General features: G+C 29.1%; 3 protein-coding genes across 13 annotated transcripts; 2 read left to right on the forward strand and 1 right to left on the reverse strand.

The window, feature by feature from the left end:
• Nucleotides 1-355: 355 nt before the first annotated feature.
• On the forward strand, nucleotides 356-10,261 carry LOC126865197 (putative phospholipase B-like lamina ancestor). 2 transcript variants are annotated; one of them, XM_050617424.1, is made up of 7 exons: nucleotides 356-558; nucleotides 5,354-5,614; nucleotides 7,253-7,402; nucleotides 7,593-7,839; nucleotides 7,979-8,226; nucleotides 8,459-8,699; nucleotides 9,390-10,261. In XM_050617424.1, the coding sequence occupies exons 2-7, from the start codon at nucleotides 5,505-5,507 to the stop codon at nucleotides 10,038-10,040; spliced, it is 1,647 nt and encodes a 548-aa protein (XP_050473381.1). In that variant the 5' UTR covers nucleotides 356-558; nucleotides 5,354-5,504; the 3' UTR covers nucleotides 10,041-10,261. The 2 variants fall into 2 exon arrangements, with proteins under 2 accessions (XP_050473381.1, XP_050473382.1); XM_050617425.1 differs by lacking the exon at nucleotides 356-558 and adding an exon at nucleotides 4,383-4,513.
• Nucleotides 10,262-10,555: 294 nt separating this feature from the next.
• On the forward strand, nucleotides 10,556-16,130 carry LOC126864767 (DNA excision repair protein ERCC-6-like). Of its 9 annotated transcripts, none has more exons than XM_050616454.1 (16): nucleotides 10,556-10,898; nucleotides 11,165-11,397; nucleotides 11,466-11,941; nucleotides 12,015-12,077; nucleotides 12,155-12,284; nucleotides 12,358-12,510; nucleotides 12,588-12,715; nucleotides 12,808-12,962; nucleotides 13,035-13,349; nucleotides 13,415-13,609; nucleotides 13,707-13,856; nucleotides 13,930-14,040; nucleotides 14,121-14,324; nucleotides 14,391-14,955; nucleotides 15,049-15,297; nucleotides 15,386-16,130. In XM_050616454.1, exons 1-16 carry the CDS (start codon nucleotides 10,809-10,811, stop codon nucleotides 15,565-15,567), a joined length of 3,399 nt encoding a protein of 1,132 aa, XP_050472411.1. In that variant the 5' UTR covers nucleotides 10,556-10,808; the 3' UTR covers nucleotides 15,568-16,130. The 9 variants fall into 9 exon arrangements, with proteins under 9 accessions (XP_050472411.1, XP_050472412.1, XP_050472413.1 ...); XM_050616455.1 differs by having other exon boundaries at nucleotides 11,466-11,752; nucleotides 11,885-11,941; nucleotides 14,391-15,297; XM_050616456.1 differs by having other exon boundaries at nucleotides 11,466-11,752; nucleotides 11,885-11,941; nucleotides 12,018-12,077; nucleotides 14,391-15,297.
• A 139-nt stretch (nucleotides 16,131-16,269) lies between these two features.
• On the reverse strand, nucleotides 16,270-19,683 carry LOC126864772 (mucin-5AC-like). Of its 2 annotated transcripts, XM_050616469.1 has the most exons (8): nucleotides 19,439-19,683; nucleotides 19,076-19,219; nucleotides 18,790-18,994; nucleotides 18,442-18,627; nucleotides 17,972-18,354; nucleotides 16,892-17,897; nucleotides 16,601-16,810; nucleotides 16,270-16,528 (listed from the first exon to the last, which is right to left on the reverse strand). In XM_050616469.1, exons 4-8 carry the CDS (start codon nucleotides 18,582-18,584, stop codon nucleotides 16,324-16,326), a joined length of 1,947 nt encoding a protein of 648 aa, XP_050472426.1. In that variant the 5' UTR covers nucleotides 18,585-18,627; nucleotides 18,790-18,994; nucleotides 19,076-19,219; nucleotides 19,439-19,683; the 3' UTR covers nucleotides 16,270-16,323. The 2 variants fall into 2 exon arrangements, with proteins under 2 accessions (XP_050472426.1, XP_050472427.1); XM_050616470.1 differs by lacking the exon at nucleotides 19,076-19,219.
• Nucleotides 19,684-19,783: the final 100 nt, after the last annotated feature.

Consider the following 19,783-nt stretch of genomic DNA (forward strand, 5'->3'; position numbering starts at 1 on the left):
AAAAGCAATATAATTAATTATGTAATATTTGATTTTAGCATTCACATATGTTAATACAATTAAATAAAAATATAAATATAAAATATAAAAAGTTTGTTAATACAGATATCTAGAATCTAAATGTATCTAAAATCTTATATAATTGTAAAATATCTTAAATTTTACACCAATCATTTTGCTTAGGAATGACGCAAATTTACGGAAACTTGAAAATGATAAAGCGAATTGATAACGGGGCGTATCAATGCAAGTGCAGGGTGCCACGACAACGTGATCCAGCAGTGGCAACGACATAGCAAAGGCCGTCGACGCCGGTTGGCTTGTGGAAGGTAGAAAGGGAATATGCAACTTATAGTACTCGAAATTCTGGTCGACGGGTTGCCGCGTCAGTCGAGAAGCAGCGTATGCTCGCGCTTGGACTTCAGTGTCGGAGCAACTGGTCCACGTCGTAAAGTCGCGGCAAAAAAACACGCCAAAGGAATGTAATCTCCGTACGAATGACTGATTTTCTACCCGTGTTCGACGCGCTTCAATTCAGAATCTATTCTATTACTCTTGGTAAGTGATTGAACGAAGAATTCATACGAGGAAAAAAAAGCATGCACGAGAGCGTGTATGGCTCAGGCGCGCACACTGAATAGAAATATTCCGAGACGGTCGATTAATAGATCGTTTGCGATTCATAGAAGTGTTCCTGTTTCTCAATATTATTATATTTTCTCATGTGAAGTTTTTCTATAAAGGATATTGATTTTTATACTTGTTCCCTTTTTGGAACTTTTAAGTTTTAATTTTCTGGAGTGAAATACACAGCTGCCGCGACGGTAGTCTGTTCACGTGGTTGCATGTAACTTGTTTGCCGCGCTCTCATGTCGTGTGGAATCGCCTATGAGATTCGTACATTGCAAGTTCTTTGAAGTGAAAATCAGAGTTTATTTCTCGTTTAGCAAAGGAGTGTGTATAATTTATTTTCTTAGATTTTTGGATTTTATTTTTGTATTCATATTATTTGGAACAGATTTATTAGCTCTGCTTTTTAGTGAAAGTGTAAATCGTTTATTAGCATAATGTACGGTATCTCTTAAAAATTAAATATGAATTTAAATATAAAAATTTACCAATTTATCTACAAATATTTGTCAGAGTTCTTATCTTGCATGCTATATTGCTTCCTGTTTGAGGCTTTAGAATGAGAGGTACAGCTGTTTCCATAAATTTGTTCGTGTCATGGTAACTTATATGTATATCGTGGTTTTATTGCAAATTCTTTAAATAAGAGTAAATTAGTACGTTCTATTCGTGTGAAATATAGTAATTTCAAATTGGTGTAAACATCATTTATTTTATTATTTATACTTGTATTCATACATAATTTATACATACTTATATTATTTATATTCATTGACTCTAAAATGAATTTAAGAGAAGTAATGTAGAATAATGAATGTAGTAATAATGTAGAATAATATAATATATTATATTATTCTTCATGTAGTATATGTTTATTCAGGTCGCTCGATAATTGCAAGTTAGAATCCCACGTCAAAGTGTACAACGATGACTCAGATTAATAATTGGCGAATGATAAGGAGGTCGAAGAAATCGTGACTCTATACAATACATTGATTTGATTCGAATTGGCAGTGTATCTATTTCATGCGCTGTATTTCCGGCTAAATTTACTTAATTCAATATATAGATTTGCAATAATATTCAGAACCTTACACCTTTGTCACAAAGTTAGAAACTAAATATTTTTCTAAATTCCTATACAAATTTTACCACCATTCTTTACATTAATTATTCTTTGTAATTAGCCAGAAGATCTGACAAGAATATTTAATACATAGTTATATTCATTCTTTACTTAATACCAATGTAATTCTACCACAACGTTTACGGACCACATATTTTTTTTCCATCTTGAAGAACGTCATTACTTCACATAATTATGATTATGAGATACAAAGACGCCATTCACACGTGGAAACATGAATTGTAATGATTTATAACATCGTGTACCAGAGTGACTAAATTTGAATATATAAGCGCGTGGGTATTTGTACTTGCCAATCGCTAATTAAAATCGTTAAGTTTGACGTACCACGTTTATCCATTTTAAATATTTTCGATCGACAGGAAAGATTGTAAATTATTATAGATTATGCATTCACTTGAAATTAAGCGTATGTGGAGTATGCTAATAGATTTTTCCGATTGGCACACCCAATTCTATGGAAAAACATTATTTGCCCTTCAATTATGATACAAGATTTATGATTGGAAAATAACTATTATAGAGATAGGAGGATGTATAGGTAGTATAAAAAAAGCTTATTGTGCTTTTCGAATCGTCACAGGACTTATTTATATTTATTATATTTTTATTAAAATTTCCATTGATATTTTAGCATATTGATAATTCTAATTTACATCAGGATTAGTAGATTTCAAATTTTCTATATAATATATATCAAAATGTCCTTTGATGCAAAAGTACACTAGTAATTATTATGTATTTGGTTTATTTTAATCTTTTAGTGAAGTATACTATTTTTAGTAAGGATCTCGTCGTAAAGAGTCGTTAAAAAAATGTGATTATTATTATCTTTTATCATTTTTTTATCTGGAATAAACATGAGTAATTTCTTGTAATTTAATATCATATTATATAGAAATATTGTTATGCGTTCTTGGACATGTCTCAGAATTGAAAAAATAAATATAAGAGTACAATTTTTGGTATAAGACGATTTTTGTTTCGAGCGAATATGATAACCATCGCCGTCTTTTTATCGTTAATAGCAGTTGTTAAATTGAATATAAGAAAATATAAAGATATTGCAGAAAGATTGTTCTGATCATATGTATCTCTTTGATAATACAGTCAAAAATAATTTTTATTAAAGAAGGTCCCAAATATTTCGTTTCTATAATACAGTAGATGTAATTCTTTAAATAACAAAGTAATTTAAAACGATTTTCCTTCCGAATTTTTATTATATTTACTTTAAACATAATATCTTTTTTCCGTTTCCATAGTCACATTTTGTAAAAGAAAATGTTCTTTTAGCAGTTGCATTGCAAGCAAGAAATCTCTCGAAGTTAGTGTTCATCCAATTTATGAGCTTCTACAGAGTCTTGAATGATGATAAATTTATTTACATTTTGCTATAAGAATACGTCAATTGTAAAGATAATACGTCGCAGAAAACAATTCAACATATAGTTATCGGATGCAAGTGAACTCTGACAGCAACGAGAAAATTCATATTGGCTCAGTTCCCGAGATTCATCTATAAACGATGATACTATCATTAACGAGTAGAACATTAATAATTACAGAAAAAAGTCAATAAAATTTACAATGAATTAAGAAAAGAAGCTATTTTTTTAGAAGAAGAAGATCGTAACTCCGTTTGAAGAATAGTTTTAGAGTTTTGCAATTGAATTATAATAATCCTCTTCGTCGTACTTGCCAATATTTTTGCAGTGTTATTAAATGTTAGTACGAATTTATTTTTATACAATATGCATGTATATCTTTCATTAAAAGTTAATATTTAAAAGGAACAGTGTGTGTAATACATAACTATTGTATCTAAATCTTCAAATTTGCTATCTTCAGATTTAAATGAAAACAAATTTTTACTCTATATATGTAATGTGTTGTTTGTTGTGCTCTTTCTTGTGATCATTAATAGGATATAGAAGCTTCTAACAACATTTATCTAAAATGTTTTCGTGTTACTTCAATTTATACTTATCTTTTTAATTATATATTATGACATAGATATTTGTCTAAGTCTAACGCTATGCTTAATGGCAAATTTATCCGTTAACCTTTACAGATAAGTGTTTTACAATTACGTAACAAGTTACTATCTATAAGCATAGTTGGCCGAATGAACGATAATTAAAGGAACTAAACACATCTAATTGCAAATATCAACGCAAAATCCTTGAAATGCTGTGAACGAACCTAGACCTTAACCTTCATCGGCAATTTCCAAGTTTCTAAGATCATTCGCTAGTCTTTTATGTCCTGGAGAGATATCTGTATAAAAACAGCGCTGTCAATACCAAATTGTATTATATTTTGCCATAAAAGTATTCATAATACAACATGATAATATAATAATTATCAATCAATAAAATAACCTTGATCTTCATTTTTTTTTTTTTTTTTTTTTTTTTAGAAAGTCATATCAGTGTTTTTGTTAGCGTTGAGGGGAAAGTCAGAAGCTAATAGAAAACTGCGCAATATTATCTTCTTTTAAATTTACAAAAATGCCAGTACTATATCCTCAATATATACATGTAGTATTGAGGAAAAACCCTGGAGCAAATCGTGATGTACTACAGGTAAAAAACAATAAAAGTGTTGACAGGCCAGGGAAAGATGGACCATATAGCCGTGGCCTTTTACTACACGGGATAATTAAAAAAGCTATGCTTGACCATGGATCATCCACATCTGCATGCTAGGAGTACCAAAACCGTGGTATAAAAGGTAGCCGTTAGTTGCGACTAGAGTTGTACTAAGAGTTGTAGCCAGAGTTGTGAATCATTAATTTAAGTTGTCTTAGTTCAGTCACATTACTACATTAAGTTCACATTAAATAACCATTGTTTCCTGTTTAAATTATAATAAATAATTTTGTAGAGATCACTAACCAGAGAGTGTGTATTCCTACATATAGTTGATAGATTCTTGTGAAAATTTTAAGAATGCTTAAGAATTGAAAATGAACGGGTAACCGACAAAAAAAAATCGTTCAATATTTATAATCCATCATCATGCTCTGAAAAAAATGCGTCGATTTATAGGGAATCCACGGTACCAATAGTAAACGTATATTTTGTAGGTTTATCAATTTGTTCATGCATATTACAAGTGCCAAATGTTATACTCAAAGAGAATTCGACTTTAGCCTCATTCCTGTTTTATGCGATCCGTGTTGTAAGCGACAAATGAACGATAGACCATGGGATAATTTATAGAAGACAAAATCTGGCAATTGTTTTGTAATAATGTCCAAATAAACAAAGTATAACAGAGTAACTGTACTAGAATCTTCAAATAACTGCTATTCAAACGCGTATTCTATGATAAAATTATGGACTTTCTTTTTATGTTACAAGACAGGAAAATTTTAAATATAGATATAGATTTAGAGAACTTACGATGACTATCATGAAAAACAAGATGCTGTATAAAATAGTTAAAGTCTCTCATCAAGCTTTTAATAATATAGTGACTTTTAATGATATAGAGGAACATATATATATATAGATAATTCCAATAGAAATTAATATTTTGACTGAATTGGAAATTATTTAACTGTTTCAGTACTCACGAGACAAGCGCGTATTGGCAGCTATTGAAACGCCTGAGGAGGCCGAAGACCAGCTTCTGTAATCGATGGGTTGAGAACGCGAAATTCGTGCTTTTCTGCTTTCTTCTCTTCTCGTAACCAAGGTGTATAGCTTACCGATGAGCCATGCTGAAGGTAGTAGGAGCCTCCTGGCTGCAGACACGCATCTCCACTTACATCCTAATCGCCGTAGCTTTACTAGGAGTCGGGGCCATAATACTCGGTGAATTCGGACAGTAAGTTCATTAATTCACTATATCACTTTAATAGGAATCAGGACTAAATAGGAATAATCATGACATGGCTGATATTTATAAATATTCTTAAATTAGACTGTCCTGACGAAAAGTAATTATTATATTAAAAAGTACGAAAGGTATGAAAAGTATTCCAAATATGATTTATATTTAGATGAAAAGCGCAAAAATAATGATCTAATATTTAAAAGCATTATAGCATTCATTAACTGAAATATTACCAAATCGATAACATTCACCTAACGTTAGAACATATACATATTAAAAATTAATGCACAATACAACTATGTGTATCTTATTTAAATCACTATTGGCCATAAATCAAATATCGATCTATATCAAGTTATTTCACATACAATTTCAATATACATACATATAACGGATGTCGTGATCTTTCATCAAGAAACAAGTGTTCTTACTTGAAAGATCAACGTTCCTGCGATAACTCCGACCGCATTCGACACATGTGAAACGCGTGCAGCAATGTGAGTGAAGCGATCGAAAGCATCAGCATTTCAATGGTAACAAGCTGGATGGGACCGGTCGCGACATAGGATCGAGTAACGCAACGTCTGGCTTCTCGAATTCGCGCTTGTCGCTATCACAGCACGGCTGGTGCGTGCACACGTTGCGCTTCCGACGTACCACAAAGCTTTTACGTACTTGTCACGCGGTTTATCTTGCTTGCCGCGTGCACAAACGGTAAACAATAATTTCGCCGAACAGATAATAAAAACTACTTTATTTATTGTCATAAGTTTGTCATTGTCATATTTGCACCGGCCATTATCATTTGCACGTGATCTACATAAATTCTTGAAATGTGTCTTATTCTTAGTTTTTTTAATTAAATATCTTTTTGTTATTTTGTAATATTTTTGTATTATTATTTTTGTTATTTAATTAATAAATTATTGTCCTTTGATCTGTATTATACGACGTCGCTGTTATCTAATTGCTGTTATCCATTGTTTTAGTTGAGTAAAATTTTTGGAAAATGTTTATGATATATTTGTATAGATGGCACCTGAATTTTCGAGTACTGTAACTTTAATTTTAATTCAATTCAAGCAGATTTTCATGTTATTATATAACTTGATAGGTAATCTGAAAGAAATTAATTGTTTCAAAAAGTGTAGGTACAAACTAGTAGGGAAAAATATTTCGTATTCCAATCGAGATGTTTTTAAGTCTGTGTGTGTGTATGTGCGCGCGCGCGCACGTGTGTGTGTAAAGAATTACTAAAAACTGGTTTTAATGAGTTTCATGAGTTGCCTACGTTTCTAAAGTTCGATATAAATGAATAATGTAGCATATATTACACATGTGATTGCAATCAGGATTTGCAATTAGAAGTAGGTTCTGTATGTGAAGGATATTGATATGTAAAATGTATACTTCGCATATTTCACATAGAGACATAATAAACTTTTAATTCTCTTCTAATCAGATCATTAATTATTAACAATAATTTTTAATCGTAGAAGTTGAAACTAAAATTTATTTTATTGTCAATTATGTGGACATTCCAGATTATTTGTCTAATATATTCATTTCATATGTGCGCAGATACACCAGTTAAACTTTTCTAATTACCTATCTATCGTACGTTAACAGTGTCGAACAAGATGGAATCTATTCAGCCACCGTATTATGGAACCGTAAAGGAGGATATCGTATTGAGTTTTGGGGCCAAGGCAATGATCTAACTGCTATACCATTGCATGCAGCTCGAGCCTATTATAAAACTGAAATTTTCGAGCATGGGTAAGTCAATGTCATACATAAAGTTAATATAAAAAATATATGTATAAAGCTAATATTACAAATATAATATAATATTTGTATGTTAAATATATATATATATATATATATATATATATATATATATATATATATATATATAATCAAGATTCAAATATAAGATTCAAGATATAAAATGATATAATTTTTACAGATGGTCCTATATTGAAATAGAAACATCATCAAAATACCCAGATACTGTACAAGCTTATGCCGCCGGACTGTTGGAAGGTAGTCTAACTTGGCAATTAATTCATCATCATTGGTTCAACACTATAAAGCCAAAATGCGAAACAAAACCCGTTGAGTGCCGAAAGCTAATGCGATATCTTCGAGACAACACTGCCGTCATTCGTGAACGTGCTGAATTGACGGAGTCTACTGATCCTTTTTGGCATATGGTACACAATTACCCTATTGTCTTAATAATAAATCATATTTTTAGTAGTTTTAAAAGACGATAAAATAAACTATAACTAAAAAAATACTAAATATTAAAAAATATGTTAATAAAATAAAATAAAATTGATTTTTGTTTAGGTACGATTATTTTATGCTCAATTAGATGGTTTGGAAGCTGGTTGGAAATTTGCTGTACGTCGGAGTCGTGTGTCGGTATCATTGGAATCTGACGATTTCCTTTGGCTCGCCTTGACTTCCGATTTATCTGGTTTCCAACAAATATTCAATATTTCCAATTCCGTAGTAAGTTCTATGATCCACTTCAAATTTCTTGCAAGAGACAATTCGGAACCTCTAGTTGCAATCAATCAACATACATCAGCACCGTAAGTGAATCATTATATATTTCTTATATTAATCAATTTGTTTAAGAATTTCAAATATAAACTGACATAAGCTTTGTATTTTCATGCTGCAAGAATAATTATAATAAACGTGAGTGTAATTATTTAAACTATATAAAACTACAAACTATGTAAATATATTTAAATGTGTACTTTATTAGATGATAGAAAATTAATACGAATAAACTACAAATCTTTATTTCTTATTTTATAGATACACTCAAATGTTAAGACTCTTAAAAAAATACACATTTGGCTATCATGTGCTACCTACGACAAAAACTGATGCATTAATTCCGGGTCGATCAATTGTATTGTCGTCCTATCCTGGAGCATTATCGTCCCGCGATGAATTCTATTTAATAAATGGAGAAAATCATGAAATGATTATTACTGGAACATCTTTATTAGCAACGAATCAGAATGAGTGGAGTCTTTTGTATCCAAAAGATCATGTATGAATTTATTGTTAAATTTACATAGGATGCGCCTGAATATCATGTGCAAGCAGGTATGGGACGATTCTTTATGACAGAATGAAAAGAAAATTAAACAAAATAGAATAAAACTTTTTCGTCCAAGACTTAGTTTTCGAGAAAATGGAGTTTGAAAATTTATAAAATGTATTTGAACATAGTTAATTCTGGACTGGATAGGAATAAATAATCGACATGAGGTTATTCCACGCGTGAAAATAAGTCGAATAAAAATAAGAATAAAATTTTTTCATAAAACGCTTTGTTTCCTAAAATAATAAATTTGAAAATGTATCTACGCATGTAAAGGATAAATATTGAGCAAATTCTTAACTAAACATTTTTGAAATCTAATGTCTTTAGTATGAAGCCTTAAACGGGAAAATAATATTTCACATCTTTTACTCATTTTAGCATGTAGAATAACCTCGTGCCGATTATTAACTGCTGTCAATCTGAAATTAGCTATATTGAAGTATACTTAATAAATTTTCAAACTTGATTTTCTCGAAAACTAAGTCTCGAACGAAAAAATTTTATTGTATATTTTCGCCTTAGTTTTTCATAATGAATCACCTTATGCCAATTCGTACATGATATACAGGTGCGCCATATATATAGTTTATTTTATGTACAAAAAGTTATTAAGTAATAATAATAATGTTATAGGTAATGCTAACTGTAAGATTAATGGCAGCAAATCGACTAGCAACGAACAGTCAATCTTGGTTTGATACTATATCTCATCAGAATGGTGGAGCTTCTGCATTGCAATGGATCAGTTTTGAGCCACGTTCTATGACTGTATTATTAGTGGAACAACTACCACGCATCACCGTTGCTATGAATTACACCGAGAAGTTTAAAAAAATCGGCTTCATATCGTATATTGGTATATCGAATTTTCAAAACATCAACGACATCGTACGGCCTGCCAAGAAGGATGTAGATCTTTTGAAAACCCGTTTAATGCGTTTACAAGAGAATATCACTACGTTCGAGCAATTTCGAAACTTCATGCGTGGATGCAGCCAGGAAGGTTGCACTTCCGAGGAACAAAATTCAAAAACAAGTCAGTTGCGGGAATTGACGTATCGTGGAGATTTGGAGGATATACCTGTACCGTATGGTATTATAGATACGAAGATTTTAGCAATTTGTGCGGATGGTCTCAAAAGCTTTGAAGCTACTTCTGGACCATCTACATCGCAATCGCGAACACCATTCCAGTGGTCGAAAAGCTTCCCCAATATTTCGCATGTAGGTCACCCGGACTCTTTTGAATTTAAAGGCGTTACCCCAAGATGGGTTTGGGCCTAATTAATTTTATTAAAATTTTGCTTAAAACTAACACTTTTTTAAAAACATTTTCAAGTATTTTTAAGAGAATGGAGACGATTTCCCGTCAATTCCTCGCAGTTTGATTTTTATTCTTCTTAGGCAAAATTTTTAATTATAGTATTTAAATATTTTATAGCTGGCTCATATGTTAGCCGCCTATGGTTAAATTTTAGGAAATAAAATAAAAACATAAGAATTTATAGTGTTTCCAAATTTATTTCTATCACCTTAAATCTTTATTTTAATATTAAAAACCATTAAATTCGCGAGTATATTACATTTATTATATTCTGATGATTTTGATCTACATAATTTGTACTGATACTATATTTATTTAATTTTATATAGAATTTAATGATTATAATTATTTATTTATTTATTTATTTATTTATGGTACGTAGTAAGTCATAACAGAGGTTATAATATTATTTTGAATTTAATGAAAAAAAACAATTTTAGTGCTACCATCTAACAATATTTACGTAAAATAACGTTTAATATGCCGGTAAAGCTAGGCGTGACAACAGTTATATCTATTTCCATTGACTGTAATATTATGCAAGTTGAATGACAATGTTTATTTATCAAGTATTTTATCAGAAAAATTAATAATTCAACATTAAAACTATTTAAGATGTAGTTCTTAAAATTCTACATTTTCTCAATTTTTTGCCACTTTCTGGTTATTGTTTATCACATATTGTATTGTAACACGTGAAGGTATCATTTGATTTCATTATCGCAATCATGGAAAGTGATGATCAAGGACAAGTTTTTAATAATGAAAAATTTAATGGTATACACATAAATGGGGGAGATAACAGTTTGAGAGAGAAGGTTATGTTATAAAATTGATTTAGTTAGAATATTTTTAAATTTTTATAACGAAAAAGAATATATAAAACATTTTTTTTTAATTACCTCATCTTTCTTTTTAATTTATGTTATATCTTATTTAAAATATGATAATAAAATATAATATATTACTTTTACTATCTGCAATTGTAATATTTAAAAAAGTTGAACATATACTATTATACAATATGTAATATAAAATTTAATTTATTCTTATCATACTGTTAGTAATAAAGAAACGTTATTAGGTTTTGTCAATAAGAAGCGAGGAAAGCATTTTTAATGAAGCATCAAAGAAGATTGATAATTTCATGAAATCAAATATAAAAACAAAAAAGGATTCAAAAGAACTAAACAATGATAATGGAACTGGTACTATAGATTGTTCAGGACAAAAAAAATTAAAAAAACAAGTTCAAACTGGAGAGATTACGCCCTTTCAAGCAATTGAAAAACAGTTTGATTTGTTAAAAACTAAAGGGTATATGATATTAATAAAATTGTTATAAGTAAAAATTATAAAAACTAAACTTAATATTCATTTTTCAGGACATTTAATAAATCCTCTCATTTACTTGATCTTGAAAAATACCTTCGACAGCAGGCTGAACTTGCCAAACAAAGAAAACGTTTGAAAGAAAATTCAAAGGCATCTAAGTATACTAGTAATAATGCAGTAACAATTAAAAAGCCAAAATTATTAAATATTCATCCTAAAGAATTTAAAATAGCGAAAAAAACAAAAATCAAAGCTAATAAGAAGAAATTAGTTTCTGAATTTGAAACATCAAAAAGTTTAAATGAAAACAATGATATTAATTATGAAACAGAAGATAGTAAGTTTAATCAAATTGAGAATTCTACCAAAGAGGCTAAACATTCAAAAAATGAATTCATTTCCTGTAATAGTTCCGAAGATAATACTAAAGAGACATTGATTGAAAATACAACAAACATTAAATTTGCAGATATAACTAATGATTCTGAAAGTGAATATGTACCGAGTGATGAACAAATAGATTCAGGTACATATTATCACTAGTTTAATTTGAAACTTAATATTTATTAATGAAGCATCATTTTTTTTTAATTTTATAGCAGATGAAGGAAAATCATGTAAAAAGAGAAAATCTCTTACCAAATCTGTTCATACAAAAAGAGGTAAACATAGTGATTTATCATAAAATTAATCATTATAATATGTCACTTTTATTAATAGAGAATTATGTGAATTTTAGTTTTGGATGATGGAAATGAAGAGATGTATAGAGAAAGGGTAGAGAAAAGTGGTTATCCAAAGGATGAACCACTACACAAAATAGATAATTTATTTAAAATCCCTCAATCTATATGGAAAAAGTTATATAAGTATGAATAATTAAAAGACTGATTTTTATATATATCTATTATGTGTATATATAAAATTGACTAATTTTTTTAGATATCAGAAAGTGTCTGTACAATGGTTGTGGGAACTGCATCTTCGTGGCTTAGGAGGGTTACTAGGTGATGAAATGGGTTTGGGAAAGACTGTTCAAGTAATTGCATTTCTTGCAGGTTTAGATTGTAGTGAATTATTGTCAGATGGTGGAAGGTACATACTTTCTGTTTATTGATTATTTTAACAAAGTCATAATACATATTTAATTAATAACAACTACTTATTCATAGGTTCAGAGGTTTAGGACCAACTATAATTGTTTGTCCAGCTACTCTAATGGAACAATGGGTAAAGCATTTTCATGAGTGGTGGCCTATTTTAAGAGTGGCTGTTCTACATCAATGTGGAACTTATAATGGTAAGATAAAATCATCTGTTACTTACTACACTAACATATAATAATAATGTGATATTTTATCACTTTTATATTATTAATAAATATCTTTTCAGGTAATTTGGAGTATTTAATGCACTCTTTAAAATCTGGTGGTGTATTAATTACTTCTTATTCTGGTATGCTTATACATAAAGATTTACTTGTAACCAGTCAATGGCACTATGTCATACTTGATGAAGGTCACAAAATAAGAAATCCACAAGCAAAGGTAGTTTTTTGCTTTTAATTTGTGACGATTTTACAATTAGGTACAAAAGCAATTGCAACTGAATTCTTGTAGATCAGTAAAGCAGTAAAGGAATTCTCTACACCACATCGACTTTTGTTAACGGGTAGCCCTATGCAAAACTCCTTAAAAGAACTATGGTCCCTCTTTGATTTTATTCTACCTGGCAAGTTAGGCACTTTACCTGCATTTTTAGAGCATTGTGCAGCCCCTATAACTCGTGGAGGATATACAAATGCTTCTCCTTTGCAAGAAGCTATCGCGCTTCAGGTCGCTACAATGCTTAGAGATACTATTACACCATATATGCTCCGAAGAACAAAAAATGATGTGCAACATCATCTTAGTCTACCAGAAAAGAACGAACAGGTTTGTTACACATTAGGATATTTTGTAAGAATTTATAATTTCATATCTCAATTCATGTTTTTTAGGTACTGTTTTGCAGTTTAACAGGAGAACAAAAGGAATTATATAAAGAATATTTACGTTCTGCAGATGTTAGTTTCATTTTGCATGAAAAGAGTAATTCAGTAAGCAGAAGATACAGGGCTCGCCTCCTCATAGCATTATCAGTGCTTAGGAAGATATGCAATCATCCTGATTTGTTTCTTTATACAAATCCAGTTGTAAGTTTATAATTTATATATTTTATTTAAATTATAATTTAATTTATATTATAATATTTATATAATATTCATTGTATTTAATTAAATGTATATTTAGGATTCAGATGAAGACATTGATGTATCAAATGAAGCATTGGAGAAATTTGGATACTGGAAGCGCTCTGGTAAAATGATAGTGGTTCGGTCCCTTCTTAAAATTTGGAAGAAACAGGGACATAGAGTACTTCTTTTTACTCAAGGGAGACAAGTAAATAAGTTATATAATTGTTTATAAACATACGTTATGTACAAAATAATGTATAACAAAGTTTTATTTGCAGATGATGCATGTTTTAGAATCTCTAGTACAAAGCGAAGAATATTCTTATTTAAGAATGGATGGAATTACTTCTATGTCACAACGACAAGAAACAATTCGTTTATTTAATAAGGTATATATATATATCGATGAACGGAAAATGTATTTTATTAATATTTTAAGTCTTTTTGTAATTTGATCTTTTTCATACAGGATCCATCATATTTTGTGTTTTTGTTAACTACGCGTGTTGGAGGTCTGGGAGTAAATTTGACTGGAGCAAATCGAGTAGTTATTTATGATCCGGATTGGAATCCAGCAACTGATGCTCAAGCAAGAGCACGTGCATGGAGAATTGGACAAAACAAAAAAGTTACCATTTATAGACTTATTACTGCTGGTACTATTGAAGAAAAGGTAAAATTTTAAGTTTTTCTTTTGCTGAATATTTCGAAGTATTTATGAGATAATGTTTTGTTTCAGATGTATCACAGACAAATATTTAAAATACTTCTTGCAAATAAGGTTTTAGAAGATCCACGTCAACATAGATTATTTAAAACTTCCGATTTAGTTGAACTTTTTAATTTTAATGAATCTATCGATAATAATTCTAGTGAAATAGATCAATTATTCGGACAATCTAGACTAGTTTCTTCGTCTACCAAATTTTCACCTAATAAAATTGAAAAAATGCGAAAATTAGCAGCTACGCTTAGTAAAAATATAAGTCAAAATACCTCAAACTCTACACCTGTAATACAAATAGCACACGTTACAGAGAATCATTATGTTTCAAGTTGCCATAATAATAATATTGATCAAGATATTTTAAAACACAATTATGAAATATTCAAGGATAATTTAACAAAAGAAGGTATTAGAAACGAGAGTGATCTTCATAAAAAAAATGAAGATATACTTTTTTCTGCACATCAAGAAAGTACGAATGACAACAATATCCAAAATAAAATTTCAAAAGATATTGAATACAATACAGACAACATCTTAAATAATAAACTGGAAGATGAAGATCATACATTAACAAGTAGATCAAATTTTGATATTAAAATACATGAAACATCAAATAAGGCTACTGTACAATGTCTATCTAATGATGCTAATATAACTGAAATTTTAGATAGAAGTAACGAAACAGTAACATGTAATGTGAATATGAATGAAGATACGTTGTCAAAATTAAATAAAAATCATTGCAAAGAAAAAAGAAAAAGAAGTTCACGATTAGAAGAGCATGCTGCCTCAGCTCTATTTGAAGGAGAACGTGTCTCACATTTAATTGGACGACGTCTTGGACGTTCTCTGGCCGAGGAAACTAAACCAATTGAAGATGATCAATACGTCTTAGAAAAATTATTTGCCAAAGCGAGTAATTATTCTCTTATTATATGAGCGTATTTTCTATTAGGATTTTTTATATACAATAATAGTAAAATATATAAAATATTCTTCCTTAGGCGTGACTTCTGCTTTTCAACACGAGACAGTATTATCAAATTCAGAATATAATTCTGATGACAAAAATCCAATGCAACGATTAGCGCGCGAAACAGCGCAAGAAAATATGGACAGTATTCGTAAATCTCGTAAGTGGTGTTGGAAGCCCATGTGGAATTCTATGTCACCAAAAAATTACTGATTTTTATACATGTATATAAGTAATTAACATTTAGTTTATATAATTTATTGAAAGTGATTCTTTATTCAGTGATCTTAAATTTTCCAATTAAACAAAAAAATAATTATTGATCTAAATGTATGTTTACAGAAAAATAACACTTTTTTGAAACTAAATCAAGTATATAAGTACAACTTAATGAACATTTATGAACTTTTCCAAAACCTTATGTTAAAACAATCTTTTTTGTATTTCCATTGTAAATTAATTTCTATTTTTTTAATTGTGTATAAAATATTGCGTTAATATATAATCATTTATTAATTAAATATTAAACTATTTTTGTATATTAAATATAATGATACATTATTTTATAATGTATTAATTCAGTGGTTTAGAAACAATAACTTTTTCATTTTACTATTTTTAAGCATACAATAATTTCACCCCACTATATTACCTATATGAAATAATTTATATCTTAGGCACTTACATGTAAAAGATAAATTGGAAAATAATTGATAGATGTAAATATTTTTACAATAAAAAAATGCTGCTCTCTTTTGCTAATTAGATCAATCAAATATTTTGTCATGTATTAATCTTTTTTATACTATCTATAATTCTTTCGTAATTACAAATAAAATAAGTTACAATATGTATATACACATATATATACATATTGTAATTTATTATTAAATAGTCACTAGAAAATATAAAAACTTATCTGTATAAACTAAATTTCTATTTACATTGATTTTTTACTACATTTTACATTCAATGTCTTAGAAATTCTTCCAGTGTAGGACCACCCCTACCTAAAGGATCTTCAGGAAACATAACATAATTTCCTACAAATGTTGGGATCAATAATCTCTTTTCAATTGTATCACGCCACTCTGGTTTTTCCAAATATAAATCTCTATATTGGTCTGAAGAAACTACGATACCTCCACACATTGTTGCATATTCTAATATATACCTAGAAGTGATAAGGAATACCATTTTATAAAATAAATAGTTCTCACAATAGCTAAAAAGAAAAACAATTTACCTATCATCGTAAGGAGTTATCCGTTTACCACCAATAACACGACTTGGTGTAAAAATTACTATTCCATCTGTGTATAACTTTTCAAGTAATGGGTGGTTTAATGATCTTCTATAATGAGGTACAAATACTTTAACAGAATGACCCCTCTTTTGGAAATACTCTACGACTATCTTGATTCCTTCCTCCGCAAATATTTTATGTTTACGATACCTAGAAAATATTAAATTGTTGCTGTACGTATAATTATAATACATAAATTAAATATAATCTCCAAATAATCAATCATCATACGCCATAGCTATATTGTTGCCGTCAATAACTATCTCCCGTAAGCTATTAAGTGGTTGAGGTACAGATGATCCAGTTGTAGATAATTGGGGATATGATATAAAGCTAGGCTCAAAAGTAGTTTGAAATCCAGGATTAGAAAAATCATATAAATTAGGATAGTTATATGCGACTGGCATATTATATACAAGTGGTAATGTACTTGTACTAGAGATAGTAGGTATAGTAGATGTATCAATAGTAGATGTATAAATAGTGGATATAGTAGGTATAATAGATGTATTAAATGTAGTGGATATAGTAGATGTAGCAGATGTATTAAATGTAGTGGACATAGTAGATGTAGTAGATGTAAATGTAGATGTAGTATAGTTTGTTACTGGTCGTTTGAAATTTCTTAATCTTTGAGTTGTCTTTGGTTTTATCATTATAATGTTCTTGCTTATATTATGAGGTTTAGGAAATTTCAATCTACGTTTGCTGAAAGGTAAACAAGTTATCACACTTTCTTCTTCTTCTACTTTTTTGTTTTTTGCATCCTTTTCAGTATTTGTTTCATGTTGTTGCAATATATCTTCATTGGATTGTAAGCAACTAAGATTGTTTTTATTTGGTGTAGTATCTATCATAAAAATTCTGTCATTCTTCTTTCGATCTATAGGTTCTTCTTCTGATTGATTTACAGATGGTACAAAAGTTTCTATGGAGAGTAGAGAAGTTTTTGCACATGGTGAACTTTTCACAGATTGTGGAGGAACTTTTGCACATGTTGGAGTTTTTACAGATAGTGGAGGAGTTTTTGCACTTGGCACAGGAATTTTTACAGATTGTGGAACAGTTTCTGTAGAGGGTGCAACAGTTTCTGCAGATGGTGGAACAGTTTCTACAGATGATGGAACAGTTTCTACAGATGATGGAATAGTTTCTCCAGATGATGGAATAGTTTTTGTTGATGACCATACCACAACAATATCATCTAAACTTTGATTTATAGAATCTGATACCAAAGCTATAAAAAATTAAATTGCAATAATATTCTTAATTAGAAAAATGTTGTTATTTTATAGGAAACATATTTTTTACCTATGTTTTCATCATCTAAATCGATAATTGTATTAGATACTGAAGGACAAGTTGAATTATTTTCTGATAATGCAACAATGTTCTTTTTCCTTTTCTTCCTTGGAGGTCCTTCTACTGCAGTTTTCGTTTGACTTAATGTTTCATTTGAATTACATTGAGGATTTCCTTCACCATTTATTGACAAATCTAAGAATCTCTTTCTTGTTTGTAGTTCTTGTTTACTTTCATCATCTTTATTATTTAATTCATTTTCATTATCGCTTAAAATAATAACGCTATCTTGTAAAGACTCTTTTGCAAAGCAAAAAGAATCTTTTCTTTTGTTAAAGACTTGGTTAGTATTACATGATAGTCGTTTTTGTGCTTGTGCCCATCTTTTGTTACTACAATTACAAAAACAAATGCTTATGTGTGTATATAAGTCTACATTTTATATATATCGTACAAATTCTCTTTGCATTTTCTATTACCTTAATTGGATATGTCTCAGTGGACTTTCATAGAATGTTCGTTTTACATGTTTTTGTACTTTTTTTTTTTTTGAAGATACTTTTTCTTTCCTTGGTTTTGAATTTTCGTAACAAATTATAACAGAGTTGTTTAAAGTGCTCATTTTTAAATCATTTTTTTAATATTTCACCTTATTAAATTAACATCTACATGTTATAAAATAAAAATAAATGAAGTTTCATTTCTTAAAACATGTAAAACAGTTTTTAAATATCACTGAGTATTAACAAGAGACTTATAAAATAGTAATCCATAATTCTTAAATTAATAGTAATTAAATTAATAGTTTTAAAATATTTGATACTTACAAATAAGATATTGAATATTAAGTATAAAATGAATCAATACTTGTAAATATTCGTATTTTGGTTATCAATAATATCGTAAAATTATATGAATCACCAATACCACTTAAATTCTCTTATGACGTTCACAAATCTTGTACATTTTTGACAATTAAATGTTTGTATCTTTCCGTCATTAATTTTTATTTGAACTCTTTTACAATCTAACCTAAAGGTACAAAACATAACAACATAATTCTAAATTTTAAACAAATTGAAATTCCCTTAGAGAGTATATACCCATTCATACCTTTACGATAAATATTATTTTATTTCCTTGATTATTTTAATAACTAAAACTAATATATTTCTTTACATCGTACTACTGTATTAAATTTAACCTCACCGAAAAATTGAAATGATATTTTCATTATATCATATATTGTTTATCTTCCTGTTATTTTTATGAACAATACAAAAAAGAAAAATAAATTAATAAATAAAAATGTAAATATTATTAGGGGTAGAAAACTGGATAAATATGAAGTACTATATATTGCATATATATTAAATACGTTACGAAATATAATTATAGTTACAAAATATTAATCTCAAGAGTGTTAATAGTAGATACTTAAATGCACAATACACAACACCAAAATTAGTTAGTTACCATTAATCTGTGAATATCTAACACGAAATATATACACAAAGTAAGTGATAGAGAAATAAACACAAAATAAATAAAACTTTTAGATTTGTATGAAATAGATGTGAAATAGGCTATACAACAATTGAGCGGCAATGCGTCATTACTGATTGTTAATGTCAATATGGCTACAATAATATAAGCTTGTCGCTTTACTCTTTACGTGCCTTAGAAGATTCAAAATTAGGAAAATCCAAGAAAAAAGTCAAAATTTTCAATCACTTTGTCGATCTACTGTCAGTCTATATACAATGCTTCAAGTTAGACCGCGATGGTAGCGACCAATTACGAACACGGTAAATGTGTAAT

This window comes from Bombus huntii, chromosome 4 (assembly GCF_024542735.1).
Source record: "Bombus huntii isolate Logan2020A chromosome 4, iyBomHunt1.1, whole genome shotgun sequence".
NCBI classification, from domain to species: Eukaryota; Metazoa; Arthropoda; class Insecta; order Hymenoptera; family Apidae; genus Bombus; species Bombus huntii.